This window comes from Paroedura picta, chromosome 4 (genome assembly GCF_049243985.1).
Source record: "Paroedura picta isolate Pp20150507F chromosome 4, Ppicta_v3.0, whole genome shotgun sequence".
NCBI lineage: Eukaryota > Metazoa > Chordata > Lepidosauria > Squamata > Gekkonidae > Paroedura > Paroedura picta.
The window spans coordinates 91234200-91247761 of NC_135372.1; the positions used below are offsets into that span (position 1 = coordinate 91234200).

General features: G+C 45.1%; 1 protein-coding gene across 5 annotated transcripts; it reads right to left on the reverse strand.

Annotated features, from left to right (window-relative positions):
- Positions 1 to 2381: 2381 nt before the first annotated feature.
- On the reverse strand, positions 2382 to 12366 carry TMEM125 (transmembrane protein 125). 5 transcript variants are annotated; one of them, XM_077334136.1, is made up of 2 exons: positions 12007 to 12352; positions 2382 to 4461 (listed from the first exon to the last, which is right to left on the reverse strand). In XM_077334136.1, exon 2 carries the CDS (start codon positions 4164 to 4166, stop codon positions 3492 to 3494), a length of 675 nt encoding a protein of 224 aa, XP_077190251.1. In that variant the 5' UTR covers positions 4167 to 4461; positions 12007 to 12352; the 3' UTR covers positions 2382 to 3491. The 5 variants fall into 5 exon arrangements, 4 of the variants coding, with proteins under 4 accessions (XP_077190251.1, XP_077190255.1, XP_077190253.1 ...); XM_077334140.1 differs by lacking the exon at positions 12007 to 12352 and adding an exon at positions 9299 to 9571; XM_077334138.1 differs by lacking the exon at positions 12007 to 12352 and adding an exon at positions 9128 to 9287.
- Positions 12367 to 13562: the final 1196 nt, after the last annotated feature.

Genomic DNA, 13562 nt, shown 5'->3' on the forward strand with positions numbered 1-13562 from the left:
TACCTACATAGCCATGGAATTCATTAGGTGACTGTTGGCCAGAACCTTACTTTATACTACAGGTTTGTTACGGTCATTTGAAAAACCATATAAACTCTCTTATGCTCCTTTAAGGCATGATGGAATAAGGTAAAGGTAAAGGTATCCCCTGTGCAAGCACTGGGCCATGTCTGACCCTTGGTGTGACACCCTCCAGCGTTTTCATGGCAGACTCAATACGGGGTGGTTTGCCAGTGCCTTCCCCAGTCATTACCGTTTACCCCCAGCAAGCTGGGTACTCATTTTACCGACCTCGGAAGGATGGAAGGCTGAGTCAACCTTGAGCCGACTGCTGGGATCGAACTCCCAGCCTCATGATGGAATAGAATACGGCAAATAGGTAAAAGATTTCCAAATTGGAAGCAGAGCTGAATGAACTGGGAAAGATTTATGTGACACTAAAATGTGTCAAAGCTTCACATCATAGGCTCTAAATCTGTGCCTAAAAGCTGTTAGGTCAGGTAGAAACTATAGATATTAATGGAATTTAGGACCGAGTAACCAGGTTCCTGTACCTGATTATATTCCTGTTTGTGTGGTGCCTGGAATTCTGTGCATGTTTTCTCCTAAGTCCTTCTGAATTGCTTGGGTCGCCCAGTTGTGTCAGCTCTCGGGAGCTAAGCAGGATCAGCCCTGGTTACTGTTTGGATGGGAGCCAAGCAAGGAAGTGGAAATGTACAGACAGGCGATGGCAAACCACTTCTGGACATAAATTGTCTTGTAAGCCTTATGGAGTTGCCATAAGTTGGCTGTGACTTGGCAGAACTTTCCACCACCTTCTGAATGATCCCAAAGCAAATGTCAGAGTTACCAAAAATAAAAAAAAAATGATGAAGTGAGTTGTTGTCATGCTGGAAAGATCTGATACAGAGACACATAACTGGTGCATGAAACTTTTGTACCTGACCTTTCTGGCATGGAAAAACTCATATTTGGTGTTCACCTTTTTTGTAAGATACAAGAAAAAGAATGTGACAGTGAAGCTTTAGACCTGTTGGAGGGTTTAATCATCTCCGCTAAGTAGCGTCTTGAAAGCTTGGTAGCAGAACTTGGGTGGTTCTTGCGTTGTGGTATTAGTTGAGCAGGGATTATGAAAACTTGGGCAACAGGTGAGTAGAATTGAACCTGCTAACAGGTTCTCTACTTAGACAGTCTAGTCAAAATGTTTTGCTTTGACCCTGTCTGAGGCTAAACTGAAATTCATAATCTGGCCTTGAACCAGCTTGGCAAGTGACTGGCTGCATCTGTGCTCAGAAACAAACCGTAGCCTGGGCAACCTCACTGGTTTTCAGTGTACTCAGATGAACAGAATGAGATTTTTAAAAGGGGGCCAAACAGCAACCCTTTAAAAACAGCTGTAGGGGACTGCCAGATTAATGGAGTTCGCCTGGTGGTACAAGAGGTAAGAAATACGAAAACAAAACAAAGCCTGATAGGGGACTTGAGCCTTGTAGTGATCAGCATGCCTGCATACATCTTCCTTTGCAGTAAATACACCAGAAGAAGAAGAAGGGTTGGTTCTTACATGCCGCTTTTCTGTACCCGAAGGTGGCTCAAAGCGGCTTACGCTCGCCTTCCCTTTCCTCTCCACAACAGACACCCTGTGAGGTAGGTGAGGCTGAGAGAGCCCTAGATTACTGCTCAGTCAGAACAGCTTTATCAGTGCTGTTGTGAGCCCAAGGTCACCCAGCTGGCTGTATGTGGAGGAGCGGTGAATCAAACCTGGATCCCCAGAGTAGAAGTCCACACTCCTTACCACTACACCAAGCTGGCTCCTACACCACATGGCTCCTATACCAGTGAAGTATTCCTCATGCCTTCTTTCCCCAAATGTGAACGGGAAGGGAAGGATAGGATAGGATAGGATAGAATAGAATAGAAAGGATAATTATATAAACATTTGCCTAATTTGCAAACCATGCCATCTTCAGCAACTATTGATTCTTACACCATCCAGCCCCAAAAGAAAGCAGCTGATTCTGATTCCTTCATGAAGCAGAATTTAGGCCCAACCCACTCTTAGGTTTGACCAAGAAGAGGACCTGAAAGGGAGGGAAGATGCCATTGCTCCTTGCCTGCTCTGCCTAATTTCATGTTTCTTCCCTCTTCGTCCTCAAGTGTCAGAGTCATGTCTTCTCAGCCAACCAATGTTATTTTTAAAAAATGATCTGCTCATATGCAGATGTACCCAATTATTGGGGGAGTATCCCCATGTCTTTGAAAAACATATCCCTCTGCATGGGAGGTCAAGGAATCACTATTAGATATATGCTTCCATCATACTGATAGTGCCAGTGATAGTTTAGGAAAAGCTCAAGAAAACAGAATATGTGAAATCTTGGATTTATTCATTTATTTTTTACTACAGATGTGACCCTTCATGGCCCTTTGAAAAAGTAACATAATGGAATGGACCGAGATCATAACTATACATAGAGCTGTGTGAAGTTAAGGGCAAAGTAGTCCATGATAAGCTCAGTCAGCCCGCATAGTTTCCAGGGAACAGAGGCTTCCTGAGCAGTTCAGTAAGCAAAGTAGGATTAATTCTTCACGCCTTGTCAATTAGGTGCCTGTATAGCAGCCCTTCTTGGCACTTGTGCATGTCAGTCACAATATCATGCCTTGTATACCCATACTTCTGCATGCCCATGCATACACTCACTGCACGGTTCTGTCCTGATACACATTTCTGTAGCCTTGTTTCTAATCCCAATTCATACACACCCGTTTGAGATCAGGGCATATCGTCCCTCCTCATTGTCAAGTGCCAGATTGGGTTGGTTGACTGTGAGCTTTGCCACCATCCTTAGCATTTTGGTACCAAAGAAACAAACTCTTGAGGCAGGTTTCCAGTGCAGATTAGTCAACCTACTTCTAGTGACCCTTTTCTCTGCGTAGGATGGTCATAACAGGGCTGTTTTCACTCTGTGATTCTGGCAATTATTGTGCTACATAAAAAGTGCAAAAAGGGGAACTGGATATATAATTCAGTATTCTTAGCAATGCAGCTTTCATTTCTCAAGCGTGTGTCTAATTTTTCACTGCAAAGCTGCACATGAAAGAGTGGGAGCAATGCCCCTTGGTACTTCAGAAGCCAGGATGGGGCTGTGCTGGGCATTGAGAGAAACTGGTGAAAGCTTTGCATTTCACATCCCTCTAAACCGAGCACCCATTAGCCAAATGGGAGACGCTTCTTCTGCCAGAAGCCATTCCTTTGGAATGACAGCTATTCTTTCACTCACACAATACCAACTCAGCATTCAACAGCAATAGTATCTGGTCAACAAGGCCAGATTGCACTTTCGGCACTGCAGCTTGCAACTTTGCAGTGAAGTTCTTCTATGTCATTGCAGAAAACAGTCTATCTTTTAGGTGCAAAATAAAGTGCAAATGCCCATTCGGAATCTTGAGTTAAAGCCACCTTCCCCTCCGTCAGAGGCAGCAGCTCGTGCTTAAATAAGGTTGGCCGTGCTGGAGGCAGTGGCGAGCTGCTGATTGGCTGCCACGTGTCCTGATATAGTGGAGAGGGCCCTGCCATTGCCAGTGTCTCGGGTCTGATATGTGGCCGAGTGGCAAGAGGTCCATGTCAAATAGAGAAGCAGACAGAGCAAGAGGATAGACCCGGAAGCTGTGAGCACTATGCCGCTGATGAACATGCTGGCCAGGGGGCGCGTGGGGCTGCTGCTGCTGCTAGTGGTGGCAGTGGAGGAGAGTGCCGTGAGGACTGTGCCACACACCAGGAGCACCAGGGCTGTCAAGAGCAGCACAACGCAGTCTGAGGCACCACCGCTCTTCAGCAGCTCAACCTGCTCCCGCCTGCGAATGCAGTTCATGTCCTGGATGGCTGAACTCAGCAGCTGCTTCAGCAATACCAAAAGGGCCAGTAGGCAGAGGGTGGTGCCCACGGCTAGTCTCCATTCCCCAGAACGGCTGCTAGTACTGTACAGCAGGCCAATGCCACCGACTCCACAGGCCAGGATGAGTGCCACAGCAACCCCGTAGCAAAGGAACGATTTTCTGGGCTGCTGGAACCACCATAACTCCACATGTTCCTCCAGAATGTCTCTCTGAATCTGACCAGCATTGGTAGGGGGCCTCGATCCACCCAGTCTCTCTAGTTCAGGCATGACGGACCCCGGGTCAGCTCATGCACGCAATGGGTGATGCACCGGAGCCACTATTGCAGGTAGCTGTTAGGGCACAGCAAAGTGGGTGGGTGTGTCCTTTCCCAAGGCATAAAGGGAAGATTCAGGCAGCCCTCTTCACTTGGTCCCTGTGAGAGGCATCAGTCAGAAGGAATTGGCCTGTGTTGGATCCAGCATGTCAAAGGTGCGAAACTGTCAGCCTTGAAGCAGGAAGCGAAAGCTTGAGGTTGTCCTGTAGCTTATCTGCTGCTAACCTTGCCAGGCTCCTGACATTTATCTGAAAAAAAAAACACAAAGTTATGAAGGAAAAACTGCTGTTTGGAAAGGATTCTTCCCTGAACAAGCCTGGCTCCTATTTACAGAGGTAAAAAGAGTCATGAGGACCAAATGTTGAAGTGAAATTCCAGTGCCTGTGAGGTCAAGTGAAGTACAGTGAAGACAAACCTGCTTTAAGAAGAAATGTTGGTTTTATACCCTGCTTTTCACTACCTGAAGGAGTCTCAAAGCGGCTTACAATTGCCTTCCCTTCCTTTCCCCACAACAGACACCCTGGTTGGTAAGTGGAGCTGAAAGCGATTAGAAGCCACAGCTCTTAACCATTACACTCACATGGCAGGGTTGTGTAGATTCTGTCTTTATGCTCTAAAGTCTAAACTTACCCCTAATGTCCTATTATTTTCTGATTTCACAATTTCAATTAATATTTCTGTACTTTGAAATACTGGCTGTTTTCATGAGGTATTCTTTAATACTTTATGTTAATTTGTATCTTTCGTTTCAGGGATACACTCAATTTGTAACTGATATTTTCTTTATTTTGGACACATCATGCGATCAAACTTGCTAGAAAAATCATTAATGCTTGGCATGGTCAGCGGCAAAAGGAAACGTGGTCACCAAAGGATTCGCTGGCTCGACACGGTCAAAGCAGATGCAGGGATGACCATGAACCAACTCAAAGAAGCAGTCAGAGACAGGGGAGCATAGCAAAGACTTGCCTATAGAATCGGTGAGGGTCGGGCACAACTGAACGGATGACATCATAATTTTCTTTACTGAAATCTGTACCATGAGTGATGAGAAGATTGAGAGGGATTTGTGCAGAGTTTGTGAGGACTTTGCCTTCATTTTCTGTCATTTTACATACAATGGAGGCACTGTAGAAAGAAAAGTCAGATCCATTTGTATGACGAATGTTCATAAAAGAGACACACCACTCCATAGCAACAGTATGAGTCTTCACTCAAACATTATGTCACCTGAGGAAGAAACCCTCAGGTGACCTTGGGTTTGCCACGGCACTGATAAACTCTTCAGACCGAGCAGTGATATCAGGTCTCTCTCAGCCTCACCTACCTCACAGGGTGTTGTGGGGAGAGGAAAGAGAAGGCTATTGTAAGCCACTTTGAGACTACTTCGGGTAGAGAAAAGTGGCATATAAGAACCAAGTCTTCTTCTAAATTGTGTTGTGGATTCCCTCCAGTGTTTACTTTTTCACCCTTGGATGTTAATAGCTTCCCATTCAATTGTATACATCAGTGGTCCCCAACCTGCGGGCCGCGGCCCGGTGCCGGGCCGCGAAGGCCATGGCGCCGGGCTGCGGCTCCCTCTCCCCGCCCCCCCCCCCGCAGTAAAAAACTTCCCCGGGAAGCTTCTTACTGTGGGAGGGCGGGGAGAGAGAATCAGGGCCGGGCCGCGCCCGTGCATTGCGCATGCGCATGGCGCATCCACGCATGTGCAATGCGTGGGCGCGGCCAGCGTGCGCAGCCCGATGCACGGGCGTGGCCCGCGCGTGCGCAGCCCGATGCCCTGCCGGTCCCCAGCCTCAGAAAGGTTGGGGACCACTGGTATACATCCATTATACATATATTGATGAGTTCTCTAGATAAATATGTGGTCCCCTCATTCATACCTAAATTTATGTATTTTAGCGATATCTTTGCTCTTCCAGTATGTTAACATCTATTTTGATATCACACTTGCCTCTGCTAGCCATTCTGTAATGTCTTGTCATATTTCTAATGACATAAAACCTAAAACAAACCCACTAGATGCAATAGGCAATCTGAATATACATTGGAAGGTTTCTGAACTTGGAACAGTTGTTTTTCATTTGCCGAAACTGCCCACATCCCTAACACCAGTATATGGAGTGAAGTGGAGGATCTATAGATCAATCTGGATTTGTCAGCTCTGGATGCAGTTGAGCAGGGATACACTGACATGCACAGAGAGAGGTGAAGATAATCAGGCATCAGAGACAGGAGCACTACGATGTAGATTTACATGGAACCCTGAAGATCTGATCACTGTCTTCACATAGTAAACATGCCTTATCATTTGGATATGGGAATACATATTGTTACCTGGATCTAGTGCCTGTGGTCATCATCACACTTATTTTAATAGGTGCACAAAGAAGCTTGGTGTGCATGACTATATTTGAATCAGGCCAAAGAGGGCCAGTAACTAAACCATCTTGCTAAACCCAAGCTGCTTTTCTATTTGCAGAATAAAAGAAACACACTCAGATCTTTCCCTGTGGTTGGAAAAACAGGTGGTTGTATTTAATTTTGATTAGAAAAACAGTTAGAGGAGATCAGGCTAAGCACTCCTTGTCCCCTGCTGTTCCTGTGTTCAAACTTCAGCTTTTTTGTTAAAAAGCAAATGTTAGTAGGAAGGTACATGTGACAGTGTACCATGTCTAGTCTGAACCTGAAAGTATTTCACATGTTGGGGAGAGCTGGTGACTCTAATGTTCTTTCCCATGCCTTTTGCATATAAAACCTCAATTCTGGGACAAAGTATGAACCTGACCCTAAATCTTTTCAATCTCATTAGCTAGAGTAGATTCTGCTTAAATTTTGCCAACCTTGATGCATTTGCTGATTCACTTTGCAGAGCAGAGGCACTTGGATTAAAAGTTTCAGAGGTAACTTATTGGTAGAATCCTTTTTAGGTAACCAATTCCATTCCATTTTGGAAAGAATTAAAAATATTTACAATTAGATAAATTTAATGAAGTTAAATTGCAAGGTTCATTTGAGATAGAAATGGATACAAATGTCTACCCTCTGAATTTATTTAGCTTTTCTCTGTGTAGGAACCCTATCCCTGGCACCAAATCCTGCTATATCAGTTTCTTTACTTTATGCCTATATGATGGATATGAACAAGCTATAAAATAACAGCATTTCAAAGCAAGAGTCAACAGTATATATACACACCCACCCCTTTAGCCTCACAAAAACCTTGTGAAGTAGAGAGTATAATGATCTAGTGTGAAGCCAACACCGCCCACCCAGCTGCTGCACAGCACAGTGAGAATTTGAACCTGTATCACAGTACACCTTGCTGACCACAGAACCACAAATAAAAAGTAACCAAAATATGAAGTCACAACTAACAGGGGTGAAGAACAGGATGATGAAACCCTCATAGCACTGGAACTCTGAGGGAAGTGGGGAAGGGGAATAGGCAGCAAGGGGTCAGATATGGATATAACATATTGAATTACAGCAACAATCCAAATCTTTGTCTGCAATATATTATCCACAAACACTGCTGAAAGAATGCAAGATAAAGTAGCAATCTTTAGAGATAACACAAGTTATTCAAAATACATATGTACAGTGGTCCCCAACCCCCGGCCCAGGGACCGGGACCGGTCCGCAGCTCCTCCTCGCCCTCCCCCCCGGCTGCTGCCTCGGGGGCTGCCCTGCCACTCTGCCACCAGCTCACCTTTGGTGCTCTTCAGTGGCTGGGGTCCCCCTTGGCGTGGCACTGCACAGCTGCTGCTGGCAGCGCCCCCCAGCAGGTGGCAGGAAGTCAGAGGCACTGGTGGGAAAGCAAGTGGAGCAGGGGCTCAGGCGGCGATGTCCCTCGGCAAAAGACTACCCCCCCCAGCCCTCAGTAAAATTGTCAAGCGTTGACCGGTCCCTGGTGATAAAAAGGTTGGGGACCACTGTTCTATTACAGTGACAAAGTAGGCAGCTGAATAACATATCAAATTCCATGTTGCTAGGTACAAAGTGACACACGAATATATTACAGGCAAAAAAACACACTCTCTTAAGGCACCCACTTTAGTCCTCAACTAACAATTACTAGTCAGCAGAGATCTTTCCAAAAATATTGTCTCTGCAGGATAACATTTTCAAAAGACAAACAGCATGTCAAAGTTATTAGAAAAAAACAAAATCGTATGAATACATTGTAGAAACCACATTGATTCTATGGAAATAAAACCCTGTAGGTTACCCTTGAATCTGATCTTGTAAGGGGACGGAAAAAGGTATAGAGAAAGGCAACTACAGTAAGCAGAAATGCATAGTGCCGTCATATGAGGCCACAGTAAAGAAGCCTAAAAAGGGGGGCAAAAGAAGCATCTAGAAGGATGCATGCCAATCCAGAATGGTTCAATCCTTCATTGTTATCACCACTAACATCAATACCTTCCTCCAAAAGGTTAAGAATGACATTTAATAGCTACAAATAGGAAGAAAATGTTATTATTGACGAAACATGTCTGGTGGCCATCTGTGAAAATTTAAGCATGATTTTGAATAAAAGGACACATTTTCTTACAAAGCACGACACAGGTGCTAAATTTCCTTTCCTTAGGTGGTCAGGGAACTCACCTTCTTGACTACATGTTAAATTATCAGAATGTAGCGGTGGTCAGAGAACTATTTGTATCCTCTGTTGCTATGCATTTCCCCAGTACATTCCCACAAGGAGGATTTGCCTATCCATGTTAAGCCATTCTTTCAGTCTTTCCTTTTTGAGGTATTTGAACTGAATTTCTAACTTCCAAGGATTCAGGTTTACCATCTCTTTCAGCAAAGGGCTCGGATAATGAAATCCCATTTTCCACGGAGATGGGTCAGGAGATCCTTCCATGCCAGCCCTCCCCTCTAGGAATTCTAAGAAGTTCCACTCACTGGTGCTGCAGCCTGGATATCCCCTCAGCAAACGTGCCCCTGATGCTGTGGTGCCTGTCTTGCCCTAGGGGTCCTGGAACAAATCAGCATGACATCCCTTGACTGAGCAGTGCTTGCTCCTAATGCTATAGGCAGAGATCCCACACAGGAATAAAGACTCATTCACTTTACCAGCCTCACATGGTCCCTTCATCAGCATCTGCCTCTTGTCACCAACTGGCTCTTTGGCTTGTTGGACAATAGATGATTGCGTCAAGGCTGTCTTAACCCTTGAGACACAATCTTTGTTATGAAGAAACTGGCACCCGGTTTTGACAGTTTACTGACAGTTTTGTCAGTAACTTCATGCGCAAACTGCAGACTTTCCCCAACCTAGCACAGATATTTGTTCATGATCCTGTACTGTAGCAGGATATGCCAGTGTGAGACCGTATCTGTTTACCTTTCCCTCCTCACTTTTAAGACTTCTTCCCCTAGATACCCTGGATGTGCCTCGCTTTCAGGCAGCTGCTTATCTGATTGGAGGAACAGCCAGAAATCCAAACCCTTTTCTCAAGCCGCTACAACCACTGGTTTTGTTCAAAGATGACACAACCTGATTGCAATATATCAGAAAAAGAAGGGTTCTTCAGGTACAGGGACTCGAGTATGAAGAACTTTGGCATCACACTAGTCCTGGTTGCTTCTACACAGGGACAATTACCTGTTGTGCCACTATTAATACAGAGGCATTTGCAGTGACAACAGAGGCTCCACATGGGGGGAAGTCTCTTTGTACTTCCCCCCCCCTTTCCTGCCCAATTGTTTTGGGTCAGCTTTAAAAAAAAAAGGTGCAATGATGCTATAACTAGGTTTTTCCTACCAATCTATTTTTTTTTGGGGGGGGGGGAGCCTTCAAAAAGGCTGCTGGTGGAAGGAGCGAATAGCACCAGATGTGGGCAGTGGGGTGCAAATTTCCACCACACCTTCCCATCCACATGGATCCCAAAGCCACATTTTGCCACAGGCAACAATGATATTTATTACTTCTACATTCCATCCCTTAATATTTCCAGAATAATCAGCTTCTTCTTTTCTCTCTTTGAAGTCATATCATGATTGAAGCTTATTTTCCATGTAATGAAGTTAGTCTTTGTATAAAAAGCTATAACATAAATAACTGAAGGAATAAAGAAAACAAATGAAACAAATGAAAAAGCTGCCCTGTAGCCAGTGCTGCTGGAGTAAAGCTTCTTGTACAGCAGACCACAGGGATCACTTGCTTATTATTATACATTAGTCTGGAGAAATCTCAAATCTCAAATTCGTGTAGTCTGTCTAGGAGGGAATGGAAATGACTTGATGTTGTGCTGAATTTTTGCAAGATTGATTTTGTTGCAAAAGTTGCCATTTTGAAGGGCATGTAAAAGCCCTTGTGAACAATTTTGCAATAGGTGTGAAATGGGGATTTTGTGTGGAGGCACAAATATTTGTGAAATGCATTGCCCCATTTTTGTTTTAACCATCAAATGGCTATGCATTTTGTACCATGGAAAACAGCAAGTGTGGGTAATGCAGGAAAGGGGAAAGAATTACTTCTGAAGATGAGGCCAATGGGAATTAAATCCACCACTATTTAAGGCTATAATTAATGAAAATACATGTAAAATTGGACAGTAGATGTCCAAAAGATCAGTTTTTAAATTGTCCTTGCATCTGCAGTTCTAGGACCTGGAGGGTATTATTGCTGATGGGGTATTCAGAGGGAACTCAGAGGGTGGTAGCTAAGTATCCTCTTTTATGGAAGATTCCCTCTATCATTACACACATTTTATTCCCTCCCCCCAATCTTACAAGAATGGGGCATATAGACTGCATATTTTCCCATAACAACACTGAGGAGGTAGGCTAGGCAGAGTGGACCTAATGCTTACTGATCTGAGTTTGATACTCTACCACTACATCAAGCTGACTCTCTAAATGCTTGACAGTTTTGGATTCAACCACTGGTTGGCCCAGTAGGCCCAGGTGGTTGGACAGAGAAGGTCCTTGAACCAGACACAGCCTGACAGTATCAGGCCAAGCACCCCACTCCAGCAGGGACAGAGCATGAGATCATCCCTGAAACCATCAGAAGAACAGACAAGTACAGGGCATTTTGCCAACTGAAGTCACACAACAGGAGAAAGGACTGGTCTAAAGATCAAGAGGAGCCACACACTCCCCACCCCCGGGTCTTCACTAGGAAATTTATAATTTAGACACATTGAACCCAGTAGGTCATGGATTTTGGGCAGTGCTGTTTAAAGTCCATAGCTCCATTCGTGTCCCGTGACAGCAAAAAGGCAGCTGCATGTTCTGTGTGGTGCTTGCCTGTGAGCTGTGCTACTGTTGACAGGCAGGGCTGGAGACACTGCTTGCTGTGTCTTTCTGGAATTGCCTGCAGCCAGGAGGTGATTGCAGCCAGCTTGGCTTGCCAACTATTCAGCATTAACCCCTATTGGGAAGGATGTAAAAGTGCTCCTTATCTCTTCTTACATTTGGCATGTGGGGTGATTGGGAGAGGAGGACCATGGGGAAGAATGCTTCCTCTTTCTGCAATTACCTTTCGGCACACATTCTCATACGCCCCCCAGAAGCCTGTTATGTCACAAAGGTATATTCGGGTTTAGCACAGCTCCAACCGAGCTGTGACTGTGATCGTAATTTCAGGGAAATGTGGGTGTGTACAAATGAGAATGACACACACACACACACACACACACAAAAGGAGAGAGAGATGTTTAGTTTTACTGAGATCTTTCATGAGGCAGCCACACTAAATCATGTCCAAAGAAAAAAGTGGACCATATTGGCAGGGGTGGGGAGACATTCACTGAGTGGGGATGGACTTGACTCACCTATAGCTGATTCACCATGAAGGACAGGGCATTTCCTTTGCTCAAACGTGCTAGGCTGCTTAGGCCATGGTTCCTTTTCCTTGGAGTTGCCTTCTAGGACAATCCTCAGGATGTTGCCTGAGGATAACATTAAAACGTCTCCTCTTCCGTTGTTCCTGAGTCTGCCAGTCAAGCAACAGGTGCTAGTCCCAGCCTCCTTTCCTAGTCCGTCTTTTACCAGGTGAGACATCTGATAGGCTGTGTCATGTGCTGCTGACCTTTGCCCGAGCAGGTACATTCCCTGGCAGGGTGGGGACTTGGAGACAGCCTGTAGTTGTCCCTGGAAACATTCCAGCCTGGTGACTGCGTGCTTGCAGGAAGAGGAAGTCAGAGGACGAGGGGGCAGAGAGGAACCAGGACAACAGACATTGCAGACCGAGGTGAGCAACTACCGGGTGCTTGTGGCAAAAATATTTATGGGACATTCTCCAACTGTCCTTTTCTCAAGGAGCAACATGCCATTTTCAAGAAGGCAGTAAAGACCAAGGGAACAACATTCAAGAAGTGAAGTTAAGTCAGGATAGAGCCACAGAAATTTTGCATTTCTGCCTGCAGAAAATGAACCTTCAGGAGACTTCTTAGAAATGAGTTTTCCTTGGGGTCTAAGTAAAGTATTTATTGTGCTGTGCAAGATGTGAGTAGAATTGCTTCTTTGCCTCTCAGGGCCAAATGTGATGTTGGGGATGTGAGACAGAATCTATCTTCATGTCATCTTGATTGGGGGTCCTGGTGGTGGGGAAAGAAGCCCTGTTTTCCTGATTAAAACTTCCTCCTCCCTGGGTTGCTCTTAACCCCAGCAACGGAAAAATGAAAGAACCGGTACTGTGATTCTCCCCTCTCTTTCTGGAGCTAAACACAACCCTAGGGGGTGGGGGATCGTTTCAGTTCAGGTAATGGCATGTGCAGGCATGGGACAGAGTTAAAACCTCCCTTTCCCAGCATCATAACCCCAGTAATTTCCCTCCACTTCATGAGGTGCAGTTACACATTGAGCACCTGTTCCAAGATCCCCAGTGTCATCTGCCATTTGGTCCTAGCAGTCTGTGGTCAGTTTAGTGCATTATCATCAGGAGCAAAGTGTAAAGGCTAATGCTGGGTCAGAGTTTGACCAGCATAAAGTAAAGCAGAGGACCTTTATATTCTAATGGCATTAGAACTGGGTAAATGAACAAGAAGTTGCTTGCTTTTTAAGTTAACGAAGCATGGAGACTAGAATTTTGCACTCTGCCTGAGAATGAACTAGACCACTGGGGCTAGTCTAGATTGTTCCCATCTCCTACTACTTGATTTTTTAACATGGAGTTGTTAGTGATTGAACCCAGGACCATCTCGCCAGAAAGCAGATGCTCAACCAGTGAATTTATATGGCCTCTCTATTAACAATAACTCCAACAAATTAGCCACCAGACTACACTGCCTCTCAGTTTTGTCGAGATACCAACAAAAAAGCCAATTTGCCACCAGGGTTTTGAGGTAACAGAGTCAGCTTTGGTTCATAAGGAGTGCTGGTGGTGATG